General features: G+C 40.1%; 1 protein-coding gene across 1 annotated transcript in view; it reads right to left on the reverse strand.

Moving 5' to 3' along the window:
- Nucleotides 1-5,087: 5,087 nt before the first annotated feature.
- NUFIP1 (nuclear FMR1 interacting protein 1) overlaps nt 5,088-21,190 on the reverse strand; it is a 32,743-nt gene continuing 16,640 nt past the window's right edge. The window contains exons 6-10 of the mRNA XM_034758448.1: nt 17,131-17,223; nt 12,790-13,055; nt 10,625-10,759; nt 8,701-8,942; nt 5,088-5,493 (exon numbers count right to left, since the gene is read on the reverse strand). Coding sequence (XP_034614339.1) covers nt 5,158-5,493; nt 8,701-8,942; nt 10,625-10,759; nt 12,790-13,055; nt 17,131-17,223 — 1,072 coding nt within the window. The 3' untranslated portion in view covers nt 5,088-5,157. The remainder of the gene's footprint in view (nt 5,494-8,700; nt 8,943-10,624; nt 10,760-12,789; nt 13,056-17,130; nt 17,224-21,190) is intronic.

A 21,190-nucleotide genomic window follows, 5' to 3' on the forward strand; every position in this document is an offset into this window, starting at 1 on the left:
ACTTATACAGACAGACCGTATAAAAGTCTATATAGCATGTACAATAGAGAAGAGATGGAAAAATTGTACTCTGCCAAGAACCACCACATCTTATCAGCTACAGACAGGAGACTCTGCCTGAAGAATCCATTTAAGGACAGTCACAGGAGCAGCAGATGGGACGGGGCAAATCACCCACACAAAAAAAGCAGGGAAGTGAGGAAATATTTACAAGTTATTAAATGCTTCTAGATTGTATCAACACAGGAATATTGAAGACTGATACCACTCTGGTTCACTAGCCCCAGTGCCCTTCCAAGGAACAATGCTTAACACGTAGGTACTTTTCATCCATCTCTCTCAAAATTACAAGGGTAGTTAAGCATTCCCCTTGCTTTACAGATAGGGAAACTGCGGCAGCAAGGTTAAATCAATAGCCCAAGGTGATACAAAGTCAAAGAGCTGGTAATGAACCCGGCTCTTTGACTCAAGAGTTTGGATTCCACTGCCTTCTCTTTCAAACACGTGTAGATATGGAATTTTAAACATTTAGCTTCTTACTATAATCTTCTTTCTTTAGTGTTCTCCTCTTTGGCTCTCCAAGATCAACTGCAGTACCTGGTCTTAGCTTTGCTTGGGTACTCATGGAGTCCTAGGATATTCTCCATCCTTCCAAGAGGAACTGTAACTTGCAGAGAACCGCAAAACATTCTTCTACCCTAACAAATTATCCATCTTTAAAAATAAATGGCAGACACACTTCAGTCAATGGTAGCCAACGTAGCCCATCCTGGGTAACCCACTTAGATACTAGTACTAGTTTTGTGTGTGTAAAACCCAATGAAGGCTGGGTTTCTACATGTGTAACAGGACGAATCACCAACGTATTCTACACTAGGTCTAAAAAAAAAAAAAAAAAATTAATGAGGTTAGGAGACCTGCATTTTTGTCCATAAAAGATTTTATAACTAAGTTCGATGGACATCTTGTGAATAATGGGGTTTAGATGATGAACAGAGGTGAGCACACATGCATTGTTGTGGATAGGCAACGTGGTAGTGATGAGAAGATCTTGATATACATCTTTCTAGGTAGGGTCAGCTTATCCCAGTTTTTAGCTCCAATTCTCTGAATTATGCCACAGTATCTTGGTTTGTGATGGGGTCCCCGTGGGCCAAGCCGGGCTGCCCCTGTTGGCCCAGTGTGGGGTTGGTACACCCTGTCACCCAGCTCTCGGGATTCCTTGCTAATTCAGGGAGTTGCAGCCAGGTGGGCTTTGGCTCCCTGGCAGGGCTGTGTAAACAAACGGTCTATGGTCCCTGAGCCCACGGGCTGGGGCAAGAGCAAACAGCAGCCACGCCTAGTGGCCTGTGGAGTGTGGTAAGGGAACCCAGCCCCTCCAGCCTCACCAGGTTCCGACCAAGGGCCCTAGGAAGCCCGGGACTTCCTCGCTAAGGATTTAGGCATCGGCTTCTACTACCTCCCCTGGGTCACTTCCTATCACAAATTGCAGCAGGCATCTCCTCCGCTGGTGGTGGCCTGGCGTCCCCCGTCAGTCTCCGCAGTCAGTGAGTCATCTGCACTGTAGTCTGTGTCCATGGGCTCTGCTGCTTGGAGCATCCTCAGCATCTCTGGAGGAGTCTACAGTACACATCCTTCCTCCTCAACAGCCAGCCCCGACTGAGCTGGGCTGCCTCCTTTTATCTGGCTCTTCCACCTGGAGCGTGCACAGCAGGGGAAAGGGGGCATGGCCTCCTGAGCCCACAATGATTGGTCAGTCCCCACTGGCTGAGTGCAGGGTTGGTACACCCCTTCACATGGCTCTGTACCATTTTTGATCCTGTTTTTAATTCTGAAGTCTGCAACTTTAGAACTGCTACAACACAAGTACATACGAGCTGCAAGAACCTTCATGTAAAATTACACAAAATCACAAGGAGATGCTTACAGTTCAGTAATACAAGGACACGAAGTTCATTTCTTTATACCCGTCACAGACAGAAGCCATCCCATAAATGAGAAGCAAGGTTCAAACAAAACAGGGTTGTCTGTTAAGTCACATCACCATTCACAAACTTGACTAAGGTTTAGACAGCTATAAAAACGGACTTCAGTTTTTCTGGATTAATAAGTGAAACATGGAATTTTAAAAGAAGGGTAATGAATTTAAATCAGACATCTTCTGTAGCTAAGTTACCAAAGCTGAAGGGAGGGGGGGGAGGGGGAGAGTGAAATGTTGAGTATTTTTATCCAAAGCTGAAAGCTCCATTTTTCAAACAGTAATGCCATAATCCAACCAAAATCAATAATGAAACAATTAAAGGCCATGCATAGCATAATAAAGAAATCAGCTGCTGTGGATTCAAAATGCAACTGGTTATTTCTTACACAGCCACAGACAGGCATCTTAATGCAAGTGGGAGGAAAAAACCCATAGTCATACTCCGATACAAAAAGAAAAGGCAAAGCGTCAGAAGCAAAACTGCAGCTGCTTGACATAAGCAAGACAGGAAATTACAGCATTAACATTCCAATGTGAAGGCTAGATAAAAGCATTAGGAAAGCTAATTCTGGAATGTCAGGTGAAACTCCCTGCTGACTTACAAAAGGAACCAAAGTGAAAAAGTTGGGTTTTTTGTATGCAGACCAAGGCTGCTATTCCTGGTTTAATGCAACCTACATGTCTTCCCTAGATTAAGCAGAAGCAGTTCATTCCTGGAGCACCAAAGACAGTTTTAAATATATGCAGTACAAACACCACAAAAGCAAAATGAATGATTGATTTAAGACAGGTAGTCCTTCTATGTTAAATAACAAGGAGTCTGGTGCCACCAGACTCCTTGTTGTTTTTGTAGATACAGACTAACACGGCTACCCCCGATACTTGACACCACCTATATTAAATTCCCAGAAAGGCCCCTAAGCCTTTGGGGGTTGGGGGGCAGGAGGGGAAGAGAAAGACTTCTAATAGGTCTACATTTTGTAGAATTTTAATAATCTTAGATCAGCAAAAGAAGTACAAGCAATTCATAGCAGAGCCTTCCTCACTCAGGACCTCCCTCTGCAAAAGGAGATTTGCCACAAACTTCAATAGGAACAAGAGCAGGACCTTAAGGGGTGGATTAGTTACCAAAAAAGTGCAATTCTGTAGTAATCCTAACTTGCTCATTTTTGTTTACCTCACTGATGCAACTGTTGATTTGACACCCCTCCCTCTCCCACACCCAGACTGAATACAAGTGTATCCAGAAACCAAATTCTGTAAAAGTTCCAATCTCCTTAGCTAAATTTTCGCTGTTTATTTTTCACTGCAGTAAACTGTGTAACAGCCACACTCAAGGTAATAAAATGAAGTGATGGTATGTGGGACCACCATGGGAAGGATGAGTCATCTGGCTTGCAAGTACATATATAACAAGTTTATGATTGCTGTATTTAATAATCTATTACATATACACATTCCTAGGACTCATCACCCTCTTACATGAGTGCCAATATTTATATAATTCCATAAATGTACACAGTATCTTACAAACATAGTATACAGTGTAGCTATATATAGTAGAGCAGTAAAGATGGAATTTTCAGCTATTCCCTTTCTCCTGTACTCCATGAACAAGATTTATTTCCACAAAACTGGCAAGTGTTTTAAAAACTGAACAAGATAACTTAATACATACAGCTATTGGAGAATACAAAAACCCCTACAGTCCTTAGTATTCTGCAGGTTACATACAGGAGTGTACTTGTACCAGAATGAGTAAAGCAAAGAAAGATCAATGCATTTCCTGAGAAGGCAATTTAATTTAGAAACTGAGCCTACAGTATGTAATAATTGTGGCTAAAATACAGAATGTGGGGAACTATTTTTAAGTAGACTAAGTCACTTTCATATCCTATTTCCACTGGGAGTGAGACAAACTGACAGTTGAACTTCACAAGAAGGTGCCTGACAAATGTATACACAATTTAACCAAAAGGTGGTGAACTTATTTTTAAATCCTCAACTAATGCAACTTTAAAGCTCATGAAAGCTTGTATGAGATTTATAACTTCAGGTACCACAGAAAAGAATGAACATTTTGTATGAGTGACATTAATAGCACAATTCCAAGGAAATCCACGGGATGTGTTACTGGCATTTTAAAAATGAATCAGAAAAAACAGGTTATAGAATGCCAGATAACAGTCTTAATTTTATATTAACTAGGGGAGATAAGGAAACTTCCTAGGATGAGTTTCTGTTTAACTCTAAAATTAAAATCTAAGGGCTTTGGAGCGGAGCCCAGAGATGAAGGGCGGAGCAGCTCCGGAGCAGTGGAGTTTTTGCCTGGAGCTTGCTCCGGAGCCGGAGCCCAGCTCCAAAGCCCTTAATTTATAGCACTCATTCCTACAAGCAATAAGGATCCATTTCAAGAGCTAGTTCAGCCAAGCAATGACCAGCTACAGCAGTTAAGGCTTGAGGTGAAGCTATGTCTACAGTTACAGGCAGTTATTAAAGGATGAATAAAAGGTAGCAGTAGCTACTGGTTTGTCACTTAAGGAATGATTTCAAACAACTTTCTACTCTCTACTTAACTCCCCACCTAAAGCTGCCACCACCTTAACTGTGCTTCCATTCTCTCTGCTCAACTGATTTATTGTACTAGTGGTAGATTTCCGTGTGAAAGTTTTAGAGCCAAACCAACTATTTCGTAAATTTTATATTTTGAACCAACAACAGCTGAGAGATGTTTTAAAAATTTATTTCAAAATGTTCAGAGGCCCACTAACCCTCCAGTGACAACTGGTTGTCTAAGCAAGTTAGAGAGCACCATTATCAACTGCATAATTTTGCTCTGATTATGGTTTTAAAACACTGGCATATTCTGTAATGAAGAGTCTTCAATTCAAACCCATGGGCAAACAAACACTGCTACTGAAGAAAGATGTAACTATGCTCCACTACTGAGCTTTTCAAGTAGAAGGCAAAGAGCCATCTGAAATGGATTGTAATTTCCACAAGGAAAGGGTCACTTCTGGCAGAGTGTTCAGAAAAGTGATTTTAATGGTTCTTAAAATACAAAAGATATGATTTATTTTTTTCCTATTCTACTGTCTTTCAAAAAATATTTCAGTGAAGTACAAAAGTTGAGCCTTTGGTTCACCCTCCATGACAGAGGCATACCGTAACAAATGTCAGTTTTCTTCACACTGACTCGCTGGGGTTTCCCATGTCTCCTCGTCTATATAGTGAATCATCTGTGACGCCTGACCTATAGCTGCTTTGTCACTTTGAGATATAAATAATGCATCTTGTTCTTCTTCTGCTAATTGAAGGTCAGAGCTACAAGAAACATTAGATCCATCAGGTCTGGCTGTCAAAAACTCCGCTGCAGCTCTAGAAGCCTGTCCGCTGTCAGTTTCAGCGACTGGTTCTGTCTTTAAGTGAAGTCCAAACATGTCATTTCGGATGACGTATCGAACACACTGCAGAATCACATTCCTTTCGTGTCGTATGTCCTGGGCTAATAACTGGAATGAAAAAGAGAAAGTGATGCAGGTTTCTGTTTCCTAGTCAGTAACAGATGCAAAGTAAACAAGGTATGGCGACACATTAATTTAGATGTATTTGCAAATGTATATAATAAGCTTGCAAGCAAAACCTGGAAGCAAAGAGGCAGGAGAAACTACCCTATTAGATTGAATTCAGGATTTGGAGCCAATCTCAGCTCTACCACTGATTTACTGTCAGAGTCTCATCTGTAAAATGGGATTATTTTCCAGGGATGCTGCCAGGCTTGAAACAGCGATACACTGCTTTAGAAGATGTGAAGTTTTAATTAGTATGTGAACATTATGACCCTGATTCAGTAAGGCACCTTTGTCCCATTGACTTCAAATTGGATAACTCACATGCTTTAGCACTTTGCTGAATCAGAGGGCTAAAGTTCTATCTCTGCATTAGAGCTGGTTGAATTTGACAAAATTCTTTTGAATGAGCTGTCATTCCCAGTTTAACCTACATGGCAGAAAAATTAATACATCCAAATGCCATTAATTTTTCCATGAAAAAAAAAAAAATACACAACGTTTCTTCACTAGACTGCTAAAGACATTATTTTCTTTGAACTCCTACTAATGCTTCGAGAAAGTTAAACTAGTATTTATACAACAGTTGGAAGACTGTAGGACATTTTTGGGGTTGTGAACGCTAAAAGTAAATGGACTTTGCTGAATAAGATGTGAGTATAAAGTATAAATCTGTGAATCTGATCATTTACAAGAGAACTACTGTAAAAAGTTGCACTCAGCTGAACTTGGCATGCAAGATCTGATGGGAAGCAATTTTTTGTTATAAATTTATTTCCAACAAAGAAGTCTATTTAGCCATTTAAAAGGCTGTTTGCTATCCATAATAGCTTTTTAAAAGAGTTGCAGGCAGTTAGTCCATAAAATGAACTAGTTACACTTTTTGATATTTACCTATACATAAAAATGATTGAAGGCAGTTCAGCTTATTGTAATCATCACACACACACACACACACACACACACACACACACACACACAGAGTGTGAGGACAGTGTAACAACATTCTTGTTGCTGTAGTTGGGGTAACTGCAGAATTCCCAAGTGGTGGCATGAAAAAGCAGATGGGATGCACAATCATCCTTTAATAAAGTTTGTTAACTGGCCATCTGTCTCATTATATTTAAACCATACGAGCAACTAGGTGCACAACACCTTTTTAACCTGCTGTATGTATTGACAAATATTGGAAGAAATAGGACGTATGGGTTTTGTTATTCTCAGTCAGTCTGTATGCTATAAATGTATCTAAACATACATGGTCATACGTGGGACAATGATAAACATCCTGGGTGTACTGAAGCTGATTTAATGAACGCCAACAGAAAGCTCTGCAGCACCACCACAAGATCTGCTTTTAAAAAAACCACATCATTTCACACACAGCATGTTCTTTCAATAAGCAAATCCCTTTGGAGGGAGGGAGAAGGGTGGACAGGTTTTCGACAGACGTTCTGACTTTGTTTCTCAGAATTTTCACACCACAGACCACTTCCTACAGTGGCAATCCTCTTCTGGATGCCTCCCATCACAAACACCCACTCCAATCTACATTTTTCTTGCTACAACCATAGTGATTAACATATGAACAAGTAATGTTAGGACAATATGAAAGTGAGAAGACAAAAATAAATATGCTTTACAATTTAACATCTGTTCCATCCACCTAAGATCCCCAGCCCACATATTATATCTATGCAATTTATTCCTTCTCTCTGGCGGCAGAACTTGACATTAGTAGCCATTCCTTTTTTAGGCACAGTTCTTGCTGTTCTGATCCCCAACACTGCTTTATAGATTGGTTCCATCCTTAGCATTGCCACACCACCAATTTCAGTATTGCTTGAAAGGAACCAGGGTTGGGTTTTTTCCAACTTTCCTCTGCCGCATGGGGCAATGATCGCCTGTTATGTCCAGATGATCCTATCTCACCTAATCTATTCCCTGCCACTGCAGAGGCCTTGGGCATTGGTGGCACCTCAGTCTCTCCTGTTTCTCTCTGCCTCTGGCACACAACAATTTAGTACCTGTAATACACAGGAGGACAGACTAGATGATATAATGGTCCTTCCTGGCCTTAAATTCTATGAAATGACAGCTGAATCTGCCAGAGAAATGTAAAGAGCAACTGTGCTGGATGAAAGTTGTTGTTGGTTTATTTTGCTTAAGTTTAGTTGGTCAGAATAGCCTCTGCATACCCCAGACTCAGTCTCAGCTAGAAAGAAAAGTCACAACATGAAGACTGACTGCTTTGGTCAAGGAGGCTTCACCTAAATCTTCACCTAAATCTTCAGAACACCAGTGATATACAGGCCAGTTTGCAAACCAGTGAAAAGTATATTTCTACATAGAAGAGGCCTGTGTATGCAGGAGGGAACCATAGAATCATAGGACTGGAAGGGACCTTGAGAGGCCATCTAGTCCAGTTCCCTGCACTCATAGCAGGACTAAGTATTATCTAGACCATCCCTGACAGGTATTTGTTTAATCTGCTCTTAAAAACCTCCAATGACAGAGATTCCACAACCCCCCTAGGAAATGTATTCCAGTGCTTAACCACCCTGACAGTCAGAAAGTTTTTTCTAATGTCCAAATGGGGAAGAAGGAGAGAAGAGGGTTGGATAGGATGCCTGATGTTCCCTGACAACCGTTCTAGCTGATTAGAGATAGGTGTTGATAGGGCACAAGGCCACCATCCAGTCTGTCTCAGCCAGAAGCCGGGTACTCACATCCTCACTCAATGTAGGACCTCACATCAAGGGGGCAGAGGGAAGGGAGAAGAAGGGAATCCGAATAATGACTGGACCACATAAAAGCAAGCCTGATTTATAATGTGAATCTTTAGAGCAATAATAATAATAATATTTTTTGTCCTCAGTGTAGCTTCCAAACTATGTGATTAAGTTTTCAATTCTGGCTCACCAAAGCAAGCCATAATCTGAACAGTACCATGCAGTAATCTGTTTACATATTTGTGCAACATTTTTGCTGAACTGCATGTTCATCCAGCCACCACCTTAAAAGAGCTGCTGCAAATATAGACAGCTTTATACTGTAATATGACTCATGTATAGTTAAAGTAAGACCCCTGTGTGGCAGGCAGCCATTATTTAAGAGACAGAGAGAGAGAGAGAGAGAGATATCCTTTACCATTTCCAGCAGTGTTGGACGACGTTTGGGCAGTACAGGGAGCGACTTCTTCCTCCGTCTGTTAGAACCTCTGCAATGCCCTGTGTTTGTATTTGAGCTCACCAACGTTGCACTTGTAAATTCTGCACATTCCTTGCGGTTTATGCTATTTGGACTTTTAGGGATATTTGAAGCCTGAGGAATATTTCGGAGGATAGTCTGATTTTCCTTAAGAGCTTTTGCTACAATCTTGGCAGGAACTTCTAAAAAAAGAAAGAACAAAACTGTAAACTCTCAAAGTCCTAAATAACAATCACATATCTCCATACTGACAGCTCACCTAATTACTACTACTGGTACTAGCATGCCCTGTTTTAATGATCATGGAGTTCTACAGAGGAGGGGATCTTATCACCATTCCCATAAGAGAAAACAAGCACACAGAAGTTAAGTGATTTGCCCAATATCAGAGAGCCAGTAGAGAGAGTCTGGATCAGAACTCAAGTCTCTGTTCTGCAATCAGTCCCATGTTCCATACATCAGAGCATACTGCTTTCACATTATAACCCAGTTTGCAGTGAAATACATGGCCAAGAAGGATGGCTCCGTGGTTAGGTGCTAGCCTGTGACTTGCAAGATCCAAATTCAATTCCCTGCTCTGCCACAGACTTCCTCTATGACTTTGGGCAAGTCACTCAATCTCCGTGTCTCAGTTCCCAGTATGTAAAATGGGTGGTAATAGCACTTACCTCCCTCGCCGGGGTGTTGTGAGGATAACTACATTAAAGATTGTGACATGCTCAGATATTACTGTAATGGTGACCACGGAAGGAACAAGCTCTGCATTAAATCAGAATGTGCACTCAGTCTCCAAGCACTACAAGAATCTCTAGTGGTAGCACACTTATGTAGAAAGTACTAGAAGCTTGGATATTAGCTCACAGGGTGAGTGACAGCACATTCCTGGCCCTCTTCACCAAACACAATTTTAGGGTAAGGATTTTAAGGCTGTTTTTTTCCCCTCACATACATTTCTCCAAAAGTTATACATTCTCTTTTTGGATAGGATGTATCCCCACCTTTATCTCAGAACAAGGTGGTAGGACAGGGCACGTAACATGGGGGAAAGAAACAAAACAAGAAAAACAACATTGTGAACCTGCCATCCTTTGAGGAAACTCTGGAATGTAGTATAAAAAAAGAGAATGATTATTAATAGACAGGCTATGAACTAGATAAATCAGAGGCCTGATCTTGTAGGCAATTCTAATGTTCTACACTCAGTGAATCCTGGGTATACAAATGGTACATTGTGGTTGCTACTGCAATATAAATAATGAGTGGTCTCTCCTCCAGGGAGCAACAGTTGCTCTTCAAGTAGCCTCAGTGCAGTCTGCTGGGTTTTCCCATCCTTCCATTCATCCCATGTTACCTTTTTCATTCTCCATTTGTGTCTGTGTTCGTATGACGTACACTGAACACTGCAAGCATAACAGCAGAAAACCATCCCCCTTGAGATACGAAACATTCTACCTTTAACACACATGGTCCCTCACTGCCTAACAAGCTAGAGTGGCAGATCCAAGGCTGCTCTCAACTACTCCACCAGCAACCAGAAGTGCCAGGAACCAGGATGTGTTCCTACTCATGAATATCCTGGAAGTACAGCCAGTAAATATTGTGTTTATGTCTTTGGTTAGATCTAAGAATGTAAGTCTCCGAATATAAAAAGCTGCAAATTTACATATTCATAAATGAGGACAAAACTATGGGAAGAGGGATGGCAGGAGGGGGACAGAAAGGCAGGAGAGGCAAGGTGCCTACACCGCATGCCACTTTCCTTCTCAGATTGATTTTTATACGGAGACAAAGTGTCTTTTCTGGTACACTTTGAAAACTTTTGCTGTTCATAAGACAGAAAAAAGCTAGTTAGACCCCAACTCACCCTCTGGCTCGCTCTCGCTATCTGATGTGCTGCCATAGTTGGTCACCAGTGAACTCAGGGCAGAGGTTACCTGCTTCGGAATGACAGTCACTCCCAACTTTCCATCCTCTGCAGTTGCTCCATCCTTGTCCGATTCTGCAAAGAGAGTACCAAGACCTTTCAATGCTCCTATATGTTGACAGCCAGTTTTGTCACTAGACCTTCTCCTGATACTGGACAAGGTTATTCAATACCATTGCTTGATAAAATGCATGCTACTTTCTTTCCATTAACATTCAGGGGCAGGAGTTGTCTAAACACCGATTTATAGCCCTGACAAAGGCTGTAGTGGAAAAAGCAGTTTGATTTCTCTGAACAAGGACTTGGGCTTTTGGCTTCACCTTCATATAGTGAATTTAATTACAGTCTTTGCTATTAATTGCAAATAGCAGACAGAGAGGGAGAAACTTGTTTAGATTTCCCGGATGTAGTCGGGTGATAAATATGTGCAGAAATTAATCTTTTACAGGGGGAGAATTATTTACATTTAAAATTAGAATTTCCAAGGGGAAGAAATTTTGAGATCCCATTGTGAAATCACTTTAAGGGACATTCAAATCAAGCTTACAAGACTACGGCAGGGGTCGGCAACCTTTCAGAAGTGGTGTGCCGAGTCTTCATTTATTCATTCTAATTTAAGGTTTCGCGTGCCGGTAATACATTTTAACATTTTTAGAAGGTCTCTTTCTATAAGTCTATAATATATAACTAAACTATTGTTGTATGTAAAGTAAATAAGGTTTTTAAAAGTTTAAGAAGCTTCATTTAAAATTAAATCATAATGCAGAACCCCCCGGACCGGTGGCCAGGACCCGGGCAGTGTGAGTGCCACTGAAAATCAGCTCACGTGCCGCCTCTGGCACGCGTGCCATAGGTTGCCTACCCCTGGACTATGGCAATGAGATCTTGCAGAACTTGATTACTTAAAAATATGTATTTAGCGCCATCTGTATGCATGAGTGAGTAAAGAGTTTATAATCCAAGTTGTTCACGATAACACAGAATGCCAGGGAGCTAAGATACAGGATAAATGGACCAATGACTTATGAATAGCTGCTAGTGGGCAAAAGGGAAAAATCTACAAAAAGCAACCCAAAGTAAACAATTAATCACAGATAGATTTAATGGGATGCAAAGCTATATGTACCAAGATGCACCATTTCCTTTGGAGGCATCACAGATATATTCAAATGCTGGCATTTAACCAGAAGGCTAATACATATCAGTTCTTTTGCATGGAACCTACATGGAAATTTGGGGGGGGGGGGGGGGAACATGCAAAACCCCCTATTAGTATCATTATTAGAAAGGTGTCTGTTAAAAGTTTTTGTGGAAGCCTGGTTCAATTACAAGAATTAAAGAAACACTACCTGAAATCAGGATTTTGTAACAATTGTATTGCCTATGTATTAACCTCATATTAGATTATTAAACATGAAAATTTAAAAAAACAATTTGTCACTATTTTTGTTTTACTTTTTACATTTCACTCACCTTAAGACAATGAAGTCAGTTTCACTTTTAGATTCTCAGAACAGCAGAATTTGGTTTCAAGCATAAAGGGACTTTCATTTTTTTTTTTAAAGCAATTTTTTTGGGTGGAAACATTTCTAGTCCTTTGTTTTTAAATCAAAGTTTGTTTTTACAACAGTTAATTCTGGACCAAATTTAAGTTAACACTGTCCCTTTAATCTATTTATTGTAGAACACGTAATACTGTACACAAACTTTTCCTTGGCAGGGTTTCCTAATCGCTGACCAGGAGGAAAAAGTTTCAGGTTTCTTCTATCAACATTTTATGTTCTTAGCAGGAATTTCCATTCAAAAGGAAATTCTAATGAAAATCTGGGTACAAGGGTCTTCAGTGAAGCTGGCAGCAACAAATCTATGACCTACTAACTTTGAACTGCCTTGGCCGTAGTGCAAGAAAGTCCTAACAATGTTTTAAGTGGCAGATAGAAGAGTTGTCAAGTATGACAGAGCACTTATCAATGGCATCTTCCAAACCAAGTCTTTGAAAAGACAAGCTCTTTCCAAGTCACCAGCTCTCCTAAAAAGCTGTTACCTACGTAACATTAATTCCCCCTAAAGTAAAAGATTTCTCCAAGCTCCTTCCCTCATCTTACCAGCATCACTATTTGCCAGAATGCCAAGTGGATCCACATCCTTCCTATAGGTCTGTGCATCTGAAACAGATTTTTTTTCAGGTTCCTTAACAAACGTATGATTTTCTGGTCCACCAGCTGAATTCTGAGCTTTCAGCGGAGATGCATCATCTCCATCACCTTTCTTACACTTCTTCCAGAACTGACGCTTCTGCTTCTTCTTCTGTCTTCCTTGCCACCCAGAAGTCTCTTCATCTTGTGGAGCTTTCCACATTCCCTTCATTTTGCTAGAGGAAAGAAAATGTAAAATTCTTAAACAAATACCACCACACAAAGTAAACACCCCCCCCCCCAAACAAAATTAAAAAACCCTGTGCCAAGAGATTAGAGGGATATTTATCCTTCAATACAACATTTTTCAGCTCTCCCTGTCTTACATTGCTCTGCCCTGCTTCAATACTTTAATCTGCCTGTTTCAGCATATTAGTAGCCAAATGCAGTTTACTAGAATACCCATCTACAAGTGCTTTATTTGGGGTTAATAAGTCTCATTTGGCTATTGGCACAATGAACTGAGACATGACAGAAGAAAGAGGAAGCTATGCCAGACACAAACATGGGGGAAAAAAAAAAAAAAAAAAAGACTACAAAGAAAGCGAGACAGAGAAATGGAGAGACACACACGATCATGGGGTGGGACAAGGTATGACCTTGGTGAGAGAAGAACAAAACTAGGCAAGCTTCTTAATCCCCAACACAGTGGTTGAAACAGAGTCCTAGATTTTTCGCTTCACATTACAAAGTCAACATTCTCTTCATTCAGAGAAATAAGGCCATTCAAAGGCAGAAAAACAGAAAGAAAAGTGTATCTCATCAGCATATGCCTATTATTGAAGTCACCTTAATTTTAGCATATACTGCTACAGCACTTTGCTGAATACTGAAGCCTCAGACACCAACCTATCACTCCAATTGCAATGACTGCTTACACATGTGGGTAGGGGAAGGGAAAGGGTGCAGAGGTAGAAAAAGGTAGAATGGACTGCTAGTGAGGGAAGGGGAAAACAATTTTCCTCCTTTAGAGCAGGATATTTCAAGTTATATCAGGGAAACATGGAACTGTGTTTTTAATAAAAGTAAGTTAAATATAGAGCTATAGCGTGCTAATTTTACAAATCACAAATGAGCCTCCAATCTACATATTTGAGATTATGGCGAAATGCTGGAAATGTGTTTAGACCACGGTTACAGTGAGAAGAGCACCTATAAAAGTGTTAATCCATGCCTGCTGAGAATGGGTCTTCTAAGTGATAATTTATTTAGCGTTTTGACAAGAGCTTAATTGCACCTCCAGACTATTATATTAACACAAGAATTCCCATACCAGAGTGGACCAAATGGTTTATTTTATTCACTACCATCGCTCCAACAGTTGAATACACAGAGCACATTAGAGGAACCTTTCTAATACCTGATAAATTTTGAAATACCATACTAAGGGCAAAAATTTCTCCCTAAAACCAGCTGATTAAGGCAATTTGAGTTCAATTCCAGCTGTGCCACATTCGTCCTTTGACCTTAGGCAAGTCATTTCACCTCTTTGCGCACCAGTTCCCCATCCACTAAAGGGAGATAACACTTTCTCCCACACTTTGCCTTTATTTAGACTGCAAACTCATTGGGGCAGGAACTGTCTCTTACTACGTGTTTGTATAGTGGCTAGCAGAATGGGGCCATGAACTCAGTTTGGGGTGTCTAGGCACTCCTCTAACATAAATAGCAATACTTAACCAATGTTTCACAGGTTAAGGGAAGCTGTGATGCTGGAGGTGCTGTCTTTTGACCAAGACATAAAACCAAGGCCCTGACCACTTGTGGTCACTAAAAACCGAGGGCACTTCTCAAGAACCAGAACTGGATGTCCCAGTCAAATTCCAATTTGGAAACTGCATTCTGCCCTCCTCTGCTGGTTCTATTAGCAAATGCATTCTTCACTTCCTGTTCAGAATTACAGCATAACAGTGCAGTATTAACCAGCTGCTACATTCCACCCTACATTTAAGTGACAGGTGAAGTAGTCCTTCTCTAGCTCTAATATACTCCATAGGGATGTTGAGAATTAACATTTGTAAAGTACTTCAGAGGGCCAGAATTCAAGGGTGGTATAGAAGTATTAAATGCTTTTGAAATATCTTACTTCTCTATTTGCCTCAATAGGAAAGCTTCCAGAGAGCAAGCTGAATTCTTTTCTGTCTCACACAACAGTAAATTTGCAAGATTAAGCACCAGTTCCAGATTTTTATTGTTGACATTCATTCATACCAAAAACTACAGCTTTTTGGGCAGCAGATTGAGTTTATAGTACTAACAGTTAGGAAAGAGGCTTTTTAAAAATGCCAGGGTTATAGAGATCACTTAGTGAGAACAAACAGGAAACCGTTTACATCATATTTCTGCTCACTCTTCTGACCAGAAGAAAGATTTAAGTAGAATTGCTGAGTGACACCTAAGGGCTGCTGCTGAGTCACAGCTCACTAGTGAAGCCACATGCCTTAAAACAAAAATTATTAAATACCACTGATTTTGTTACTTTGACAAGCCAGATTCAGTTTTAACTTTAGTTACTAAACAAGTAGGAGCATCTCAATGTCAGCTTTCATGCATTCAATGCTTTAAATTCACAACTAGTACTGAGAATCAAGCACTTGTTGAAGTGCCCCTGCAACTGCAAACCCCTCCTCCCCACGCAAGGAGAATCCCATCTTATTTCTTTAAAAGCAGGGGGCTTTGCTATGGGCCAGAAGAGATAAGTAAAGGCAATCTGAAATGCTACCAGAGATATAAGTGATGGGAGTGGCTTCTGAAGCTTTGTCTACATCGGGGTACGCAACCTATGGCATGCGTGCCAAAGGCAGCACGCGAGCCGATTTTCAGTGGCACTCACACTGCCCAGGTCCTGGCCACTGGTCTGGGGGGCTCTGCATTTTAATTTAATTTTAAATGAAGCTTCTTAAACATTTTAAAAAACTTATTTACTTTCATACAACAATAGTTTAGTTATAGATTATAGACTTATAGAAAGAGACCTTCTAAAAATGTTAAAATGTATTATTGGCATGCGAAACCTTAAATTAGAGTGAATACATGAAGACTCGGCACACTTCTGAAAGGTTGCTGACCCTGGTCTACATTAAGAATATTTGCAAACAGTTGACATTACCAAATTAGGTTACACTGGTATAAATCCACTTAGCATTTGTGCAGCCCATCTGCCTGAGGGATTTGCACTGACATAACCAAATCAATGTAGTTACACTGGTGCAAGATTTTTTAAGTGTAGACAACTTCAAGGCCCAAGCCCACTTTCCCACAGCAGAAAGAAAGGTCCACAAAGAGGCAGGAAGGAGTCTGACATAACAAGCTGGGAACATTCTTGCTGCCCCCACTCAGATCCTCTGGTCCAATAAACCAGACCCTGGAGGTTTGGGAGATTATAACACCTTTAAAAAAAAAAAAATCCCTCCCTACAGCAGTATTCAAGTAAAGCCACTGATGAAGCTCAACATGAGGCAGACAGTATGCAAAAAGGTGGGGTGGGGGGAGGAAAGAGCAGAGGCCACACATATGGAGATATGGAGGGGGGGGGAAAAATAGATCAGAGTACATGAGGGGAGTGAACAAATAAAATCCAAGAGGAACAAAAAAAGAGCCCCAGAGGAGAAATCAAGATGAGGCAGGGTGGAAGAGATGAAAATAAGAGTATTGAAGGTACTTTCAGCTACCAAAGCAGTTTACAGTGACAATTAGATAGCTTAGAAACTCAGATATATAATTCCTTCTTAAGTTTGTTATTATTGCTCTGACCCCACCATTTGAAAAAATGAAGGGGAGTGGTGGAGGGAGGGGAAGAGAAATATAATCTAGAATCATAAACCAACTCACTTTTCCCCCCCCCCCCTTTTTTTGCCAGGGGGTAGTGAATTAGACCGGTCAGATTCAGGCACGCGGCAAAGTCACACAATGCAACTTCTCTTTCAAAGACTCAGCGTCTAGTACTTTAGCCTAATGGCTATTCTGCAATTTGGTTTTCTTAAACAAGCCAGAGTGGAACTCTGCGAGCACATCAAAGTTGCAAACGTATTGTTTCAACCAGATCAGACTCACTACAATCGACTGTAGAATACTGTGAACAACGTATTAAATTTGTAACATGTTGGTGGGTTAAATGAAGGATACAAGTCCACTCAGTTTATATAAGTGTACAATGAAAGTTACAAGTATTTGCATAATAGGTAAAAAGAATCAAAGATAGTATTTTTGGACTAACTACTAGAGTGAACAAAATTGTCAGAGAAAGCTTACCCAAACTGTGTTGTTGTCAGCACTTCTCCTCTCTCCTCTTTTTCTATCTGTAATGCTTTCTTCTTTTCAATGTTTGCCAACGTAGGAAAGTTTCTAGAGCAAATAAATATATATGTTTTTAAAATGTTTTACACACCCCTGCTCTAACCCACATTTGCATTATGAACAGCACAGGAAAGATTTAGTTGCACACACAAAAAAATGAAATATTAAAATCAAATTGTTTCCTCCTGAAGCAGGGATTGGTAAGAATAATACATATACCTCTACTCCTACATATGTAGGTGCAGATGGACCTTGAAGTGCAGAAGCTTTTTACACACACGCCCTCTATGATAGCATAGGATTATGCCCTACAATTTTTTATTTTAAGTGTTTCATCCAATCTAGTTTTAACTGTCTTAAAGGTACAATATATGTTTAGCAAGATAGTCTCATCTCCATGTGAAAGAGTTTCTGCTTATCAGTCTCATTGATGTGGGGTTTTGAGATGAAATAAAAAACAAAAGTGTATCACAAAAACAGTCTCTGGATGCATATTCAGCCACAACACTTTCAGTATCTAGATGTCATTGCTCTGTCAAGCACTTTGAGACAGCAAAAGGCTATACATAATAATCTAATTCTATTCTGTTCTTTAGGAGAGTAATTCAGGTCATTAACATTTTATAAGTCTATTAAGATGGAAGAGTGAGAAGCCTAGAACAGCTATACATATATATTATCAAAAACAGTCTTCAGACCTAAATATTTAGTCTTGTCACACTCAACTCCTTTTATTTTATAACAGCAGAAGTTAAGTGCTAAAAAGTCACACTGATGCAAGACAAGCTGAAGGACAAGGATGGAAAAAGCAGAAGTGGTTTCTGAAACACCTGTCTTGAACAGAAACTCTGGTATTAGGAGGTTTTCACAAATCACGCTTAGATTCATTTTTTCATAGATTCCAAGGCCAAAAGGGACCACTGTCATCATCTAGTCTAATTTCCTCTATAACACTCCCCCAAATAATCCCTCTTTGAACTAGAAACTTTCTTTCAGAGAAGCATCGAGTCTTGATTTAAAAGTTGCCAGTGATGGAAAATCCACCAAAATCCTTGGTAAGTTGTTCCAGTGTTAATTACCCTCAACTCACGTACACCTTATTGTCAGTCTGAATTTGTCTAGCTTCAACTTCCAGCCACTGGACCTTGTTATACCTTTGCTAGATTGATGAGCCATTCAAAACACATTCACTGTGCCATTTATTTTATTATGAAGAGATGATTTTTAAAAAAAATCTTTCACAGTATTGACTGGTAATAGGATATGAAGCCTGTTACCTTCAGGTCACCAGTTCAAGCGCAGCCTAGATTGCTAGTCACCAGAAGTCACAATATGATGGCTATTCAGTAGCCTATATGCAAAGTAGGCAACATCAGTCCAGACCCTAGTGGGAAGGTGCCCACATTTCAAAAACTACAGTCACACTTAGCTTCTTTGTTGGCAGAGAGATCAAGAAATGAAAAAGCATAAATAACTACACGCTTACGGAGACAATCTTTCCACATCAGTGCTGGGGCACATTTCTGGGAAAGCTTAAACTTTTGAACATGCCATACAGATTCTGAAAGCTTCAGTGTCCAAACTTGTCCACAAAGTACCCAAACTACAGAAAAACAAATCTTTCTGGCAGAGATCTTAAGAACATGAGCACGGCCATACTGAGTCAAACCAATGGGCCATCTAGCCCAACATTGTGTCTTCCAAAAGTGGCTGGTGCCAGATGCTTCAGAGGGAGTGAACAGAACAGGACAATTTATTGAATAATCCATCCCCTATCATCCAGTCACAGCTTCTAGCAGTCAGAGGTGTAGGGATATCCAGAGCATGGGGTTGTGTCCCTGACCATCTTGGCTAATAGTCCCTGGTGAACCTATCATCTGTAAACTTACCTAATTCTTTTTTTAACCCAGTTATACTTTTGTCCTTTACAGCACCCCCTGCAACAAATTCCACAAGTTGACTGTGCGCTGGGTGAAGTAAAACTTCCTTTTTTGTTTGTTTTAAACCTGCTGCCTATTCATTTCACTGGGCAATATCTGGTTCTTGTGTTATGTGATGCGATAAATAACACTTTCCTATTCGCTTTCTCCACACCAGTCATGATTTTATAGACCTCTATCATATCCCCCCTTTAGTCTGTTTTAGCAGCTGAACAGCCCCAGTCTTTTCAATCTCTCCTCACACGTTCAATACTCATAATAATTTTTGTTGCCCTTCTTTGTATTTTTTCCAATTCTAATATATTGTTTTTTTGAGATGAGTAGACCAGAACTGCGTTCAGTATTCGAAGTGTGAGCATACCATGGATTTATATAGTGGCATTATATTTTCTGTCTTATTTTCTATCCCTTTCCTAATGGTTCCTAACACTGTTGGCTTTTTTGACTGCTACTGCACATTGAGCAGATTTTTCAGAGAACTAACTCACTCACTCCAAGATCTCTCTTGAGTGGTAACAGCTAATTTAGACCCCATTATTTTGTACGTATAGTTGGGATAATGCTTTCCAACGTGCATTACTTTGCATTTATCAATACTGAATTTCATCTGCCATTTTGTTGCCCTGTCACCCAGTTTTGTGAAATCCCTCTAACGCCTTACAATCAGCTTTGGACTTAACTATCTTGCATAATTTTGTATCATCTGCAAACATAGCCACCTCACTTGTTTACCTCCTTTTGCAGATCATTTATGAATATGTTGAACAGAACTGGTCCCAATACAGATCCTTGGGGAACCCCACTATTTACCCCTCTTCAGTGTGAAAACTGACCAAGATTCTTTCTGATCTTTTAAACAGTTAATGAACCATGAGAGGATCTTTCCTCTTATCCCATGACTCCTTACTTTGCTTACAAGCCGTTGGTGTGAAACCTTGTGAAAAGCTTTCAGAAAAATCGAAGTATACTATATCCACTGGATCACCCTTGTCCACATGTTTGTTGAAACAAAAAATTCTAATGAATTAGTGAGGCATGATTTCCCATTATAAAAGCTATGCTGACTCTTCACCAACATATTGTGTTCATCTGTGTGTCTGATAAATGTGTTCTTTCCTACAGTTTCATCCCATTTGCCTGGTACTGAAGGTAGGCTTACCAGCCTGTAATTGCCAGGATTGCCTATGGAGCCTTTAAAAATACCAAAAAAATCTGGTGTTACCTTAGCTATCCACCAGTCATCTGGTATAGAGGCTAATTTAAGCGATAGGTTACATATCATACTTAGTAGTGCTGCAATTTCATATCTTAGTTCCATTAGAACTCTTGGGTAAATACACTCAGGTCCTGGTGATGTATTACTGTTTAAATTTATCAATTTGTTCGAAAACCTCCTCTGACAACACCTCAATTTGGGTAAGTTCTTCAGATTTTTCACCTAAAAAGAATCTTGTAAAGAAGTTCAAGTTAAGGAAGACTGCTTCCTGTATAAGCATAAATGCCCTATCAAGTCAAGAAAAGGGTAGTTGGGGAGGGGGGTGGGGAGAAACACTCCTCTAAGCAGAGAGAGTATCTGCACTATAGAGGCATCTCTTCTCTTTTCCCAAGATGAACTTGTTTTTGATTTACAGACTGTTAACATTTCTCAGGGCATACGTCCAAAAATTTGGACAAAAAACAAAACAGTTTTTGCCTCTTTTTCAAAGGGTAGTAGGACAAGGGCATTCTCCCCCCGCCCCAACTAATCACCAGTCAAAGAGAGAGACTCAAAAAACAAGGAAGGGCCTTAAAAAGGTCAGGTACAGGCTCTGTCCAAGCAGTGGAGAAAAAGCACATTCCAGTATCTAAGCGCCTAAAAATACCCTGTCCATCACCTGGAAAAGAACTGGTCTCGGTAGATTGATTTAAATCAAAGCAATTGAAATCACTGATTTTAATCATTATTTAAATCTGCAAGCAGGAAGCCTTGATTTAAATAATTGATTTTAATCTTGTTTTGCATTTGTACTTTTTACCCCTTTTTCTAAAGATGGGCTGATCTTCATTGGTTGGTAAGCATTAAAACATACTGATTT

This window comes from Trachemys scripta, chromosome 1 (assembly GCF_013100865.1).
Source record: "Trachemys scripta elegans isolate TJP31775 chromosome 1, CAS_Tse_1.0, whole genome shotgun sequence".
NCBI lineage: Eukaryota > Metazoa > Chordata > Testudines > Emydidae > Trachemys > Trachemys scripta.